This window comes from Podarcis tiliguerta (genome assembly GCF_965153285.1).
Source record: "Podarcis tiliguerta genome assembly, chromosome: 18".
NCBI lineage: Eukaryota > Metazoa > Chordata > Lepidosauria > Squamata > Lacertidae > Podarcis > Podarcis tiliguerta.
Genome location: NC_139551.1, coordinates 4,080,410 through 4,093,084, shown reverse-complemented (window position 1 = coordinate 4,093,084; position 12,675 = coordinate 4,080,410). Strand labels below are relative to the sequence as shown.

At 50.1% G+C, this 12,675-nt stretch overlaps 1 protein-coding gene and 1 long non-coding RNA gene across 2 annotated transcripts in view; one reads left to right on the top strand and one right to left on the bottom strand.

Annotated features, from left to right (window-relative positions):
• The window catches only part of LOC310668661, a 120,240-nt gene that overhangs the window by 15,069 nt on the left and 92,496 nt on the right, over positions 1-12,675 (top strand). The window lies entirely within an intron of this gene.
• The window catches only part of POLRMT (RNA polymerase mitochondrial), a 46,519-nt gene that overhangs the window by 13,595 nt on the left and 20,249 nt on the right, over positions 1-12,675 (bottom strand). The window contains exons 13-17 of the mRNA XM_083421377.1: positions 11,693-11,872; positions 10,686-10,772; positions 8,261-8,374; positions 3,399-3,451; positions 2,266-2,364 (exon numbers count right to left, since the gene is read on the bottom strand). Coding sequence (XP_083277503.1) covers positions 2,266-2,364; positions 3,399-3,451; positions 8,261-8,374; positions 10,686-10,772; positions 11,693-11,872 — 533 coding nt within the window. The remainder of the gene's footprint in view (positions 1-2,265; positions 2,365-3,398; positions 3,452-8,260; positions 8,375-10,685; positions 10,773-11,692; positions 11,873-12,675) is intronic.

Genomic DNA, 12,675 nt, shown 5'->3' with positions numbered 1-12,675 from the left:
TGCGAGCGCGCCCCCCCCCAGATGTTGCGCCCGGTGCGCCCGGCCCCCCCTGCACCCCCCATGCTACGCCACTGGTCTCCCAGAACCTGGACCCCTAGAATCTCCAGGTTAGGAGAGAGTCCGTGCCTGCAGCGACGCTGCCAACCAGTGCAGGAAGTGCTGGTCTAGATGGGAGCAGTGGCTTAACACTGCAGCTTCCAACGTCCCATGACTGTGACCAGGGGCTGCCGTCAGCCTGACAAAAGGAAAAACTGTTCTCCAAAATAAAAACGGATCGGGAGGAGGGCCAAGCCCTCTCTGTGGTCAAGGGATCCCTTCTGATCTGATCCCCGGACTGGGAGCACCACCCAGTGGCGTTAGAGCAAAGAGCAAGAAAAGGAGCAGCTCTGAGCTAACTACTTCCCTAAAAGCCGTGCCCAGTGTATGCCGACGGGCTTTGCAAGTTGGATTATTTACGGCCCGGGGGGGGGGGGCGCCCCAATACCGCCCCAAACCCCTGGGCCGGATCAGGGCCACGCGCCTTTCTCGTGCTTCGAATCCGGCGGCTCGAGTCCTGCCCTCCGGAGCAGCAGGAAACAAGGGGCAGCTCCGTCGGGAACAGGATGAGACACTCAATGTCCGGGTTGCGAGTTCGAATCCTACGTTGGGCAAAAGATTCCTGCAGTGTGCGGGGTTGGGATAGATAATGCTTCCAACCTTAATTCTTTGTGATTCTAAGAAAGCCAGCCGGCTCTGCCTTCCCTGTGGCAACAGCCCTTCGGGTACCGGAAAGGGGCTCATGTCAACTCTCAGTAACTAAACATCACAGAATCATAGCTAGAAGGGACCCTGAATTTCATCATAGTCCAACCCCCCGCAGCAAAGATCCCCAGTGTCGAAGCGATGATTCTTCAACATCAACTTTGTTGGACTGGTCACGTTGTGCGGATGCCTGATTATCGTCTTCCAAAGCAACTACTCTATTCCAAACGTTAAAATTTGCCAGACCCATTGAGTCAATCACCCATCTCCTGCCACCCTCCTGTGAAAAACCCCAACCCACCTTCCCACTATATATAAGGGTCTGGTGACTTCTGTTTCAGTGTATCTGAAGAAGTGTGCATGCACACAAAAGCTTATACCAAGAACAAACTTAGTTGGTCTCTAAGGTGCTATTTTATTTTTTTATATACAGTGGTACCTCGCGTTACATACGCTTCAGGTTACAGACTCCACTAACCCAGAAATAGTACCTCGGGTTAAGAACTTTGCTTCAGGATGAGAACAGAAATCGCTTGCGGCCACACCAAAGCCAGAAGCGACCCCAAAACGGGCCAGAACAGTGGATTTGGGGGCTTTTCCAATGGTGTTTCAAACGTGTGGCTTTGCTTAAAAAGGCAGAGCCTCAGAACGTAACCCCCATGTAAATTGGGAGATGGAATGAAGAAACAATCGCGACCAAGGAAGAATGGCAAACCAAGTTGATAGACTATGCTGAAATGGCAAAATTAACTGGGAAGCTCAAGGAACCAAGAGGACAAGAACTTTTTTTTAAAACGGGGAAATATTTATTTAGGAGACCATCGTAAGCAGATGAAAACAGGAGCAGGATTTTAACCACACTTGCAACAAAAACTATGGACAGGTGGATAAAAAATGTGGATAACGGACTGATATAATATTGACATTAGGACCCATAGAGGGAGGAAGTCTTGATATTTAAGGCAATCTCTTCATATGGACTTTTAATTGACTTGGTTATAACTTTATATTTTCTAAAATCAAATACCGTATTTTTTGCTCTATTAGACTCACTTTTTCCATCCTAAAAAGTAAGGGGAAATGTGTGTGCATCCTATGGAGCGAATGCAGGCTGCGCAGCTATCCCAGAAGCCAGAACAGCAAGAGAGATTCCTGCTTTCGCTGCGCAGCGATCCGTCTTGCTGTTCTGGCTTCTGAGATTCAGAATATTTTTTTTCTTGTTTTCCTCCTCCAAAAACTAGGTGCGTCTTGGGGTCTGGTGCATCTTATAGAGCGAAAAATACGGTAGAAATGACTAAATAAGTAATAAATTGGGAGGTGCCTGTAGCATGTTAAGCAAACTACGACAACGAATTCGTCAGAATAACTAACACAACTTTGGCGTTGTGGAAAGTTGCTGTCACTCTGTTGGCTGCTTTCCCTGTTAACGCCCTTCGAGGAAAGGGAGCCCTGCGCCCTGTTTTTAGCTGCCTGGGGGAAGGGGCACCCCAAAAGCGTCTCAGAACACGAAAAGGAACCCCTTACCTGTGACAGTGCAAAGCTGTTAGCATCATGTGTGTGGAATCCAAAGAATGGATGAAGTTCGGAGGGAAAGCGTTTTTCTGCTTCACCGTGTCGGGCTTCCTGCGGGGAAGTTGAGGCAAGAGAGGATGTTTTAGGAGGAGGGCAGAGTCGCTATCGTGCTCGGTTCCCGCTTGCGGACGCCCTGGGCGATTTCCGGCACTGCACAATGGTCAGCTGTCTCCCAGCTCCATCTGGTATGCAGGATGAGACCCTCCCTGCCCGCAGACTGTCTGGCCAGAGTGGTGCATGCTCTGGTTATCTCCCGCTTGGACTACTGCAATGCGCTCTACGTGGGGCTGCCTTTGAAGGTGACCTGGAAACTGCAGCTAATCCAGAATGTGGCAGCTAGACTGGGGACTGGGAGCGGCCGCCGAGACAACATAACACCGGTCTTGAAAGACCTAAATTGGCTCCCAGGATGTTTCTGAGCACAATTCAAAGTGTTGGGGCTGACCTTGAAAGCCCTAAACAACCCAGTATCCCTGAAGGAGCGTCTCCACCTCCACTGTCCAGTCTGGACACTGAGGTCCAGCTCCAAGGGCCTTCTGGCGATTCCCTCCCTGTGAGAAGCAAAGTTACAGGGAACCAGGCAGAGGGCCTTCTTGGTGGTGGCGCCGCCCTGTGGAACGCCCTCCCATCAAATGTCAAGGAAATAAACAACTATCTGACTTTTAGAATGCAGCCCTGTTTAGAGAAGTTTTTGATGTTTTTTGTTTTGTCGATTTTAAAAATTATTATTAATATTCTGTTGGGAGCCGCCCAGAGTGGCTGGGGAAACCCAGCTAGATGGGCGGGCTATAAATAATTATAATGATAATTATAATTCTGTGGGGGAGGGGGGAGAAAAAATGGGGGGGGGGGACAAGGATATGTTTTTGGATAATATGTTTTGTTATAACTTTGAATAAAATAAAAAAAAGAAGTGAGAAAGGATGCGCTTTCCCCTTCAAAATTCCTGCTCTGGCCACTGGCAAAATTTTAGCCCGGCTCTCAGATTGGTTTGGACCCATTTCATCAGATCAGCAAAGCTCTCTTTGAGCCAGGCAAGTAAAACCTGGAGCCACCCTCCCAAACCACCATTATGAGATACTCACTGGGTGACATCGTGTCGCGACCTGAGATGGACCGACTGCATGGTGCTGTTAACCTTCGGGAAAGGCGAGGGGGGAAAGGAGAAATAAGTACAGGTTGACACATCGTCTTGGGTCTCATCTCACATTTGGAGGGACAGCAGGGGTTCAGAGTGGTTCAAAACCCTGCGAAGGAAGGATACCAGATGTCCCCGTTTCCCAGAGACGGTCCCCAGATTTACAAATCAGTCAGCGGTTCGAATCCCCGCAATGACGGGGTGAGCTCCCGTTGCTTGGTCCCTGCTCCTGCCAACCTAGCAGTTCGAAAGCACCTCAAAGTGCAAGTAGATAAATAGATATCGCTCCAGCGGGAAGGTAAACGGCGTTTCCGTGCGCTGCTCTGGTTCGCTGGAGACGGCTTAGTCCTGCTGGCCACATGACCCGGAAGCTGTACGCCGGCTCCCTTGGCCAGTAAAGTGAGATGAGCGCTGCAACCCCAGAGTCGGCCACGACTGGACCTAATGGTCAGGGGTCCCTTTACCTTTATATTTTACCCCTGAAAAAATCCATCCGCATCAACAGAAGCTGAAAAGTGTCCCCAGATTCATTGAAAATAATCTGGTAACCTTACTGTGAAGTCCACTGGACAGATCTGGGGCCGCCACTCTCTGCTAATCCAGAATGCGGCAGCCGGACTGGGGACTGGGAGCAGCCGCCGAGACCATATAACACCAGGCCTGAAAAACCTACGTTGGCTCCCAGGATGTTTCCGAGCACAATTCAAAGTGTTGGTGCTGACCTTGAAAGCCCTAAACAGCCCAGTATACCTGAAGGAGCGTCTCCATCCCGATCGTTCAGCCCGGACACTGAGGTCCAGCTCCGAGGGCCTTCTGGCGGTTCCCTCACTGCGAGAAGCCAAGTTACAGGGAACCAGGCAGAGGGCCTTCTCGGTGGTGGCGCCCGCCTTGTGGAACGCCCTCCCATCAGATGTCAAGGAAAGAAACAACTATATTTACTTTTATAAGACATCTGAAGGCGGCCCTCTTTAGGGAAGTTTTTAATATTTGGTGTTTTATTCTGTTTTTAAAAGAATAAGTGGCTGGGGAGTCCCAGTCTGATGAACAGGGTATAAGTAATAAATTGTTGTTGTTGTTGTTGTTGTTGTTGTTGTTGTTATCATCATCATCATCATCAGACAGATGGGTGGGGTATAAATATTATTGTATTGTATTATATTATATTATATTATATTATATTATATTATATTATATTAATTATATTATTTTTCCCTCACACTAGCCTACCCTGCAGGGACGTCGTCCAGATAACATGTGTCGCAGAGATCCATGCCTCCCACAACTCTGAGGTCCGTCAGTCAGGGCTGCAACTAATGAATGAAGCTTTCTTGCTTATTATTACTGTATTAAAGGTAAAGGTAAAGGTACCCCTGCCCATACGGGCCAGTCTTGACAGACTCTAGGGTTGTGCGCCCATCTCACTCAAAGAGGCCAAGGGCCAGCGCTGTCCGAAGACACTTCCGGGTCACGTGGCCAGCGTGACGAAGCTGTATCTGGCGAGCCAGAGCCGCACACGGAAACACCGTTTACCTTCCCGCTAGTAAGCGGTCCCTATTTATCTACTTGCACCCGGGAGTGCTTTCGAACTGCTAGGTTGGCAGGCGCTGGGACCGAACAGCGGGAGCGCACCCCGCCGCGGGGATTCGAACCGCCGACCTTTCGATCGGCAAGCCTTAGGCACTGAGGCTTTAACCCACAGCGCCACCCGCGTCCCTTATTACTGTATTATTATTATCAAAAATGAAAAGCTTCTGTGTCCGGTGTCAGGTCCTACTCAAGACCAGACCCACCGAAGCTGCTCAGACACGGCACGCATTTCAACGAGGCGGCTTCTTAGAGGGCCTCTTAAAATTAGCAGCAGATATTTTACTCCTCGGAGGAGGAATGATTAAAACCACATATTATTTTTTTCCGGTGGGGAAAGGGAAAAGGGGAGTTCGGCGCGCTCTGCCTTCCCCAGGCAGACCCATCGGTGAGGGCGGCGATCAGCTGGTTATTCCTGGCAAATGTCACCTTGACTCTTCCACACGCCCCCCCCCTTTCTGCTGACTCACACCCCTCTGCCTGCTGAGTCATGCTTTGCCACTGCAAAAAGCTGAGTCACTGCCTTGCCTGTCCTCAGGTGACTTTGATTCGCAGAGCAGCCCTTTTAAAATGTGGGGGGTTCTTTTCCCCATGTGTGTGTGTGTTATCGGGTTGTTGTTTTTATTCGGATTATGTGTTTTGGTGGTTTTATATTCTTACGGAAATTACCGGGGGGGGGGGCACATCTTTAAAGTTAAATATTACAAATATTATCCCTGAATATATCCTTCCAACTTGACAGCTCAGGGAAGTCACCTAGCTTTAAAAATAATATAAAATCATCTCCTTTCCCAGTTCCCCCCCTTCCAAAGCTATTTTCCCCTGGCAAAAGGACTCCAGGAAGTTCCCAGAGGTGACAATTGTGATAGGAATTTTATGGTATTAGATATATGGTAATGTTCATAACTGCACATACATAGATCAACACAGGAAGACCAACCTGGAACCATTTTGATTCCTAAACTGACCAAATCCTTTCTCTGCGAGGTTAAACTGGAAAAGCCTCCCCATTGTCTCTTTCCTCACAATATATGTCTGTTTGAATAAGGTGTGAACCTGTGACCTGGCCCAGGAAATAAGTATTTTACCACTACAAAAGAAAGACCAGGCTCCCCAGGAAACCCAATCAAGTAACTTGCCAGACAGGAGATAAACTGTGACAGGAGAAAAACAACATTTAAATTTCTGTGATGTAGGTGGGATGTATCTGAGGGGTGGTCTTAGGTTACACCCCTTCTGTGATGTATGCATAATGTTTCTCGGGGTGGTCTTGATCTAGAGAATGGGAATTTCAAAAGTCTTTATAAGCCCTTGCACAGCAATTTTGGGGTCCTCTTCCTCTCCTGCATGTGAGGGGAGCACCCTGTTGCAACAGATCAATAAAGATCAAGCTTACTAGCAGCTTTGCTTCTCAATATTCTCTGGTTGGCCTCTGTTATTTTCTCCTACCAATAGGGAACCAACATAAGGACTCTATATGGGCTCTTGGATACCCTAAGGGAAAAGGGCATATTTTTATTTACAACACAACTGCTGGGCTCATTGTTAGCCAAGGGAAGCCAAATCTCATCACCTGACTCGCCTCAGGCTCCAGACATGCAAAGGAACTTCTGTTGTACTTTTGGGTGGTGGGTACTTAAGACATATTTGTCTGTGCTAATCTTATACCTGCAGCATCTTAAAAAGTAGAGACATCACCTTGCCAACAAAGATCCGTATAGTTAAAGCTATGGTTTTCCCAGCAGTGATGTATGGAAGTGAGAGCTGGACCATAAAGAAGGCTGATTGTCGAAGAACGGATGCTTTTGAATTCTGGTGCTGGAGGAGACTCTTGAGAGTCCCATGGACTGCAAGAAGATCAAACCTCTCCATTCTGAAGGAAATCAGCCCTGAGCGCTCACTGGAAGGACAGATCCTGAAGCTGAGGCTCCAAGACTTTGGCCACCTCATGAGAAGAGAAGACTCCCTGGAAAAGACCCTGATGTTGGGAAAGATGGAGGGCACAAGGAGAAGGGGACGACAGAGGACAAGATGGTGGGACAGTGTTCTCGAAGCTACAAACTTGAGTCTGACCAAACTGAGGGAGGCAGTGGAAGACAGGAGTGCCTGGCGTGCTCTGGTCCAGGGGGTCACGAAGAGTCGGACACGACTAAACGACTAAACAACAACAATCTTATACCTGAGTCTTGCCCTCCCATGTCTGCTTATGCTAATCTGGTACCAAGGACTTGTCTGGACATGTTTGCCAAGGTTAGCCCCTCCCCTTCGAACTGTATTCTGGGATGTGGTGGGAAAGTTTTAAAAGTCCTCGTCACCCCATCCTTGGGGTTCAAAATTTGCTCTTTGAATCTACTAAACTTTGGTCTACAGCTATTTGCTCTGGTTGGCTGGAATCCTTCCTTTATTCTGCAGGGACCTGCGGGCTCGGCCCGATGAGCTGGGTGACTGAGCAGCCTCACACCTAGATTTTTCCTTCACACACACACACACACACACACATATATATAAAGGTAAAGGTACCCCTGCCCGTATGGGCCAGTCTTGACAGACTCCAGGGTTGTGCGCCCATCTCACTCAAGAGGCCGGGGGCCAGCGCTGTCCGAAGACACTTCTGGGTCACGTGGTCAGCGTGACATCGCTGCTCTGGCGAACCAGAGCCGCACACGGAACGCCTTTACCTTCCCGCCAGTAAGCGGTCCCTATTTATCTACTTGCCCCCGGGAGTGCTTTTGAACTGCTAGGTTGGCAGGCGCTGGGGCCGAACAACGGGAGCGCACCCCGCTGCGGGGATTCGAACCGCCGACCTTTCGATTGGCAAGCCCTAGGCGCCGGCGTTTGTCTGCAGACAGCTTCCTGGGTCATGTGGCAAGCGGGACTAAACTGCTTCTGGTGCAACAGGACACCGTGACGGAAACCAGAGCGCACGGAAATGCCGTTTAGCTTCCCGCCGCAGTGGTACCTATTTATCTACTTGCCCTGGCATGCTTTCGGACTGCTAGGTTGGCAAGAGCTGGGACTGAGCAATGGGAGCTCACCCCATCGCGGGGATTCGAACCGCCGACCTCCTGATCAGCAAGCCCAAGAGGCTCAGTGGTTTAGCCCACAGCGCCACCCGCGTCTTTGGAATAGGTGAGAGGCTCAGTTTGGAATAACAAGAGCCTCAGTGGTTTAGACCACAGCGCCACCCGCCTCCCCATGCGCCCGGCTGTTTACGGCTTGGCTTACCAGCGTGGTCTTCGAGCGATGGTAGGGCTGGACGATGGGTAGCCCCAGGGGAGTCATCCACTCTACCGTCCGGCCCGACTTGGCAATGCAACGGGCGCTTTCGGTCAGCCAGCCCTGCGGGGGGAGAAAGGCAGTGAGCAATGCGGTTCCCGTGGGGTGGGCACCCCAGTTCCAGAAAGGTACAGGCAAGCTGGAAGGCCACTGGTTCCCACCCTCCACAAACCCACCTGGGAGCATCTCTGTGCTCTGTTTACCTCGCTGCCCATCCCCACATTTTCCCACCCTTCTCTTCCTCCTGAAACCTCCTTGCACCCATTGCTGTGTAGCCCTAAGACTGGGGTCAGCAAGGCTAACCTCGCGTGGGCCGGTTCGTGCAAGCACATGAGAGTGCGCAGCAGTCATTTCCGGTGTCGGTGTCTGCGCAGACACGATTTTCAGCGTCTGAGCCATAGCTGTCAACTTACAGATTTGAAAATAAGGGGCCAGCAGCCTCGAAAATAAGGGATCAGCAGCCAAAATAAGGGATTTTGCTGAGCTTATACAGAAATCCGCCACTGATGGAGCCATGCTGCTTTGGCTGCGACTGACTGTGTTTTGCAGGGGGTTGGACTAGATGATCCTAAGGGTCTACAACTCCCACCAAAGAAGAGGGGCAGACAAAACTGATGAACAACGCCGAGATGGCAAAGCTTACAGGCAGAATTAGAAACCAGGAAGAGGACCTCTTTAATAAAGAATGGGGAAAGTTTATCATTTAGTTGAAAAGCTACATTGGTAGGATTGACAGAAAACGAGTAAAAATTTGAACTATGGATGGACAAATGATTTATAAAAATAGAGTTATGAAAGGGATGCAGAGGGGGAAATCACTACATTAAGATGCTGCACTGGTTGGAGGGTATGCTAAGCAGCCCGTCGGGGCTGCCGTCGTCTTGGAGCGAGGAGTTCCATCGGCCCTTCCCCGCCCGAGAGGGAGGGAGACTCTCTCCCACGCCTCCCGCGAGCCCAGCATGAGGCGGTTGCAGCGCCGCCGTGGCCGCTGAAGCGCTGCCCTTCTGAGTCCCTCCCCATCCCCCTCCCTCAGGCAGCCTCCTCAGCCGCCGCCGCCACTGCCGCCTCTGGCTTGCCCTGGCAGCATGGCGGAAGTCTCGCAAGAGAGGGGCTGCCTGCCCACCTGCCGCCACCCGTCTCCTCACAACACGCCCTTGAGGGGGAAAAGGGAGAGATGAAGACGCAACAGCTCGTGCGTGAGTGCTCTCTCGCGCGGCGGAGGACCCCGAGCCGCTGCTTCCCTCCCGAGCCAGGCGAGCATGAAACCCGGGAAATTTAAGGGACATCATCAATAAGGGACAGCAGCGGGACACAGCAATAGGATAAGGGAGTTTCTCGCCAAATAAGGGACGGTTGACAGCTATGGTCTGAGCATGCACAGAAGCAATTTTCAGCACCACAGAAGTGAGTTCCCACGTTGTGCCGCACTGGTTTAGCTCAGTGCGCAGGAACTCACTGAGTGGGTGGCTTGGTTCGGGGGTGGCTTGTGGGCCGGTTAAATGACCCCCCATGGGCTGCTTGTGGCCCGTGGGCCTTAGGTGTCTGACCCCTGCCCTAAGACATACAGGTTCCCCGCACATATGCGCAATCGACTCAGCACATTGTGTACAGAAATAAATAAATAATAATAATAATAATAATAATAATAATAATAATAATAATTTATTATTTATACCCCACCCATCTGGCTGGGTTTCCCCAGCCACTCTGGGCAGCTTCCAATAAACACTAAAATACAATAATCTATTAAACATTAAAAGCTTCCCTAAACAGGGCTGCCTTTAGATGTCTTCTAAATGTTTGGTAGTTATTTTTCTCTTTGACATCTGGTGGGAGGGCATTCCACAGGGCGGGCGCCACTACCGAGAAGGCCCTCTGCCTGGTTCCCTGTAACTTGGCTTCTCGCAGCGAGGGAACCGCCCGAAGGCCCTCGGAGCTGGACCTCAGTGTCCAGGCTGTGTAGACGCTCCTTCAGGTATACAGGACCAAGGCCGTTTAGGGCTTTAAAGGTCAGCACCAACACTTTGAATTGGGCTCGGAAACGTACTGGGAGCCAGTGTAGGTCTTTCAAGACCGGTGTTATATGGTTTCGGCGGCTGCTCCCAGTCACCAGTCTAGCTGCCGCATTCTGGATTAGTTGCAGTTTCCGGGTAACCAGAGCATGCACCACTCTGGCCAGACAGTCTGCGGGCAGGGAGGGTCTCATCCTGCATACCAGATGGAGCTGATAAACAGCTGCCCTGGACTAATAATAATAATAATATTTCTACCCTGCCCATCTGGCTGGGTTTCCCCAGTCACTCTGGGCGGCTCCCAAAAGAACATTAAACACACTCCCTGAACCGTTTGCAAATAAATAAGGCATGGGGGTTACCTGGATTTCTCGAGTTCCCGAGAACATCTCCTTGAGGCTGTTGAAGACCTGTTGCACGAGGTAATGAGATGCTTCCCAAACATATTCCTGGGCGGAGGGAATGCAAAATGGGTAAAGTTAAGAGGCAGAAATGGGGGAACCTCACAACGCTTTCGCCCCTCGCCCCTTTTGCAAGGACAGTGCGGACGCCCGGTTCACAAACTTCCTTCTCTGCACTGCACTTTTGGAATGAGGGAAAAAAATGCCTCTGATTTATTAAATAGAAAGATTGGAGAACAGAAAGAGTCAACTCCCAGCAGTGTTTGGTTTGTAACACAGAATGCAGCGGCTTTGTCATAAGACCGTGGGAACATGCAGAAAGCATGAAATGATGCAGCCGTGTGAGAACATTAAAGGTGAAGGTAAAGGGACCACTGACCATTAGGTCCAGTCGTGACCGACTCTGGGGTTGCGGCGCTCATCTCGCTTTACTGTCCGAGGGAGCCGGCGTACAGCTTCCGGGTCATGTGGCCAGCAGGACTAAGCCGCTTCTGGCGAACCAGAGCAGCGCACGGAAACGCCGTTTACCTTCCCGCCGGAGCGGTACCTATTTATCTACTTGCACTTTGACGTGCTTTCGAACTGCTAGGTTGGCAGGAGCAGGGACCGAGCAACAGGAGCTCACCCCTTCAAGGGGATTCAAACCACCAACCTTCTGATCGGCAAATGCTAGGCTCTGTGGTCTAACGGTCAGGGGTCCCTTTACCTTACCTTTAAGGCATGCATGTTCGAATATTTCTCGCTGTCTGTGACCATTCGCCAAACTTTCCAGTCACACCTTGTAGAGTAATACTATAATATCACATTGATTGTCCTCAAATCTTCCCAATGCATTTGCCTTCCTCTCCTGACACAGCCTTTGGGAACCACTGGGCTAGACAGAAGAAGGAGAGAGAGAGAGAGAGAGAGAGAGAGAGAGAGAGAGAGAAAGAAAGAAAGAGAGAGAGAGAGAGAGAGAGAGAGAGGACCTGCGGGAACTCGTCGATCTCCTTGAGGCGCTTCTCGATTTGGAGGCGCCCTCCATAGCGGGTGACCCCGTACACGACAGTCATCACTGTCTGTTTCACCACCTTGCGGCCGATGAACCCTTCCAGGACCTGGGCGATTTTGATGCCCTGCTCAGCATCCCGCTTCCGGTACACTTCCACCTGCAAGCAGGGAGGGGAAGGGGTAAAAGACAAAGGCATTGTGTTAAAGGCATTGTGTTTAAGTGAAAAACAAATAACGCTTGTAAGCTTTAATGAAGCTCTGTAAAAAAGAAATGTTTGAATTTGAGTGAAATAAGATTTAATATACAAATAATGGATGAGACTTCAGAAATGTGTAAGAAATTAAGAAGGGAGGGAGTACCAGTCAAGTTGAGGGAAGTCAAAAAAAGAGAGATTGGATGTAAAAAAGATGTATGAATTGTATTAATTTGTTTCATTTGTAAATTGAATAAAAATATATTTAAAAGGGAAAAAAAAGACAAAGGCATTGTGAGAGCTGGACCATCAAGAAGGCTGATCGCCGAAGAATGGATGCTTTTGAATTCTGGTGCTGGAGGAGACTCTTGAGAGTCCCATGGACTGCAAGAAGATCAAACCTCTCCGTTCTGAAGGAAATCAGCCCTGAGTGCTCACTGGAAGGACAGATCCTGAAGCTGAGGCTCCAAGACTTTGGCCACCTCATGAGAAGAGAAGACTCCCTGGAAAAGACCATGATGGTGGGAAAGATGGAGGGCACAAGGAGAAGGGGACGACAGAGGACGAGATGGTGGGACAGTGTTCTCCAAGCTGCCAGCATGAGTTTGACCAAAGTGCGGGAGGCAGTGGAAGACAGGAGTGCCTGGCGTGCTCTGATCCAGGGGGTCACGAAGAGTCGGACACAACTAAACGACTAAACCACAAAAACAACAATCTTATACCTGAGTCTTGCCCTGCCATGTCTGCATTTTAGTGCGTGTTCATTT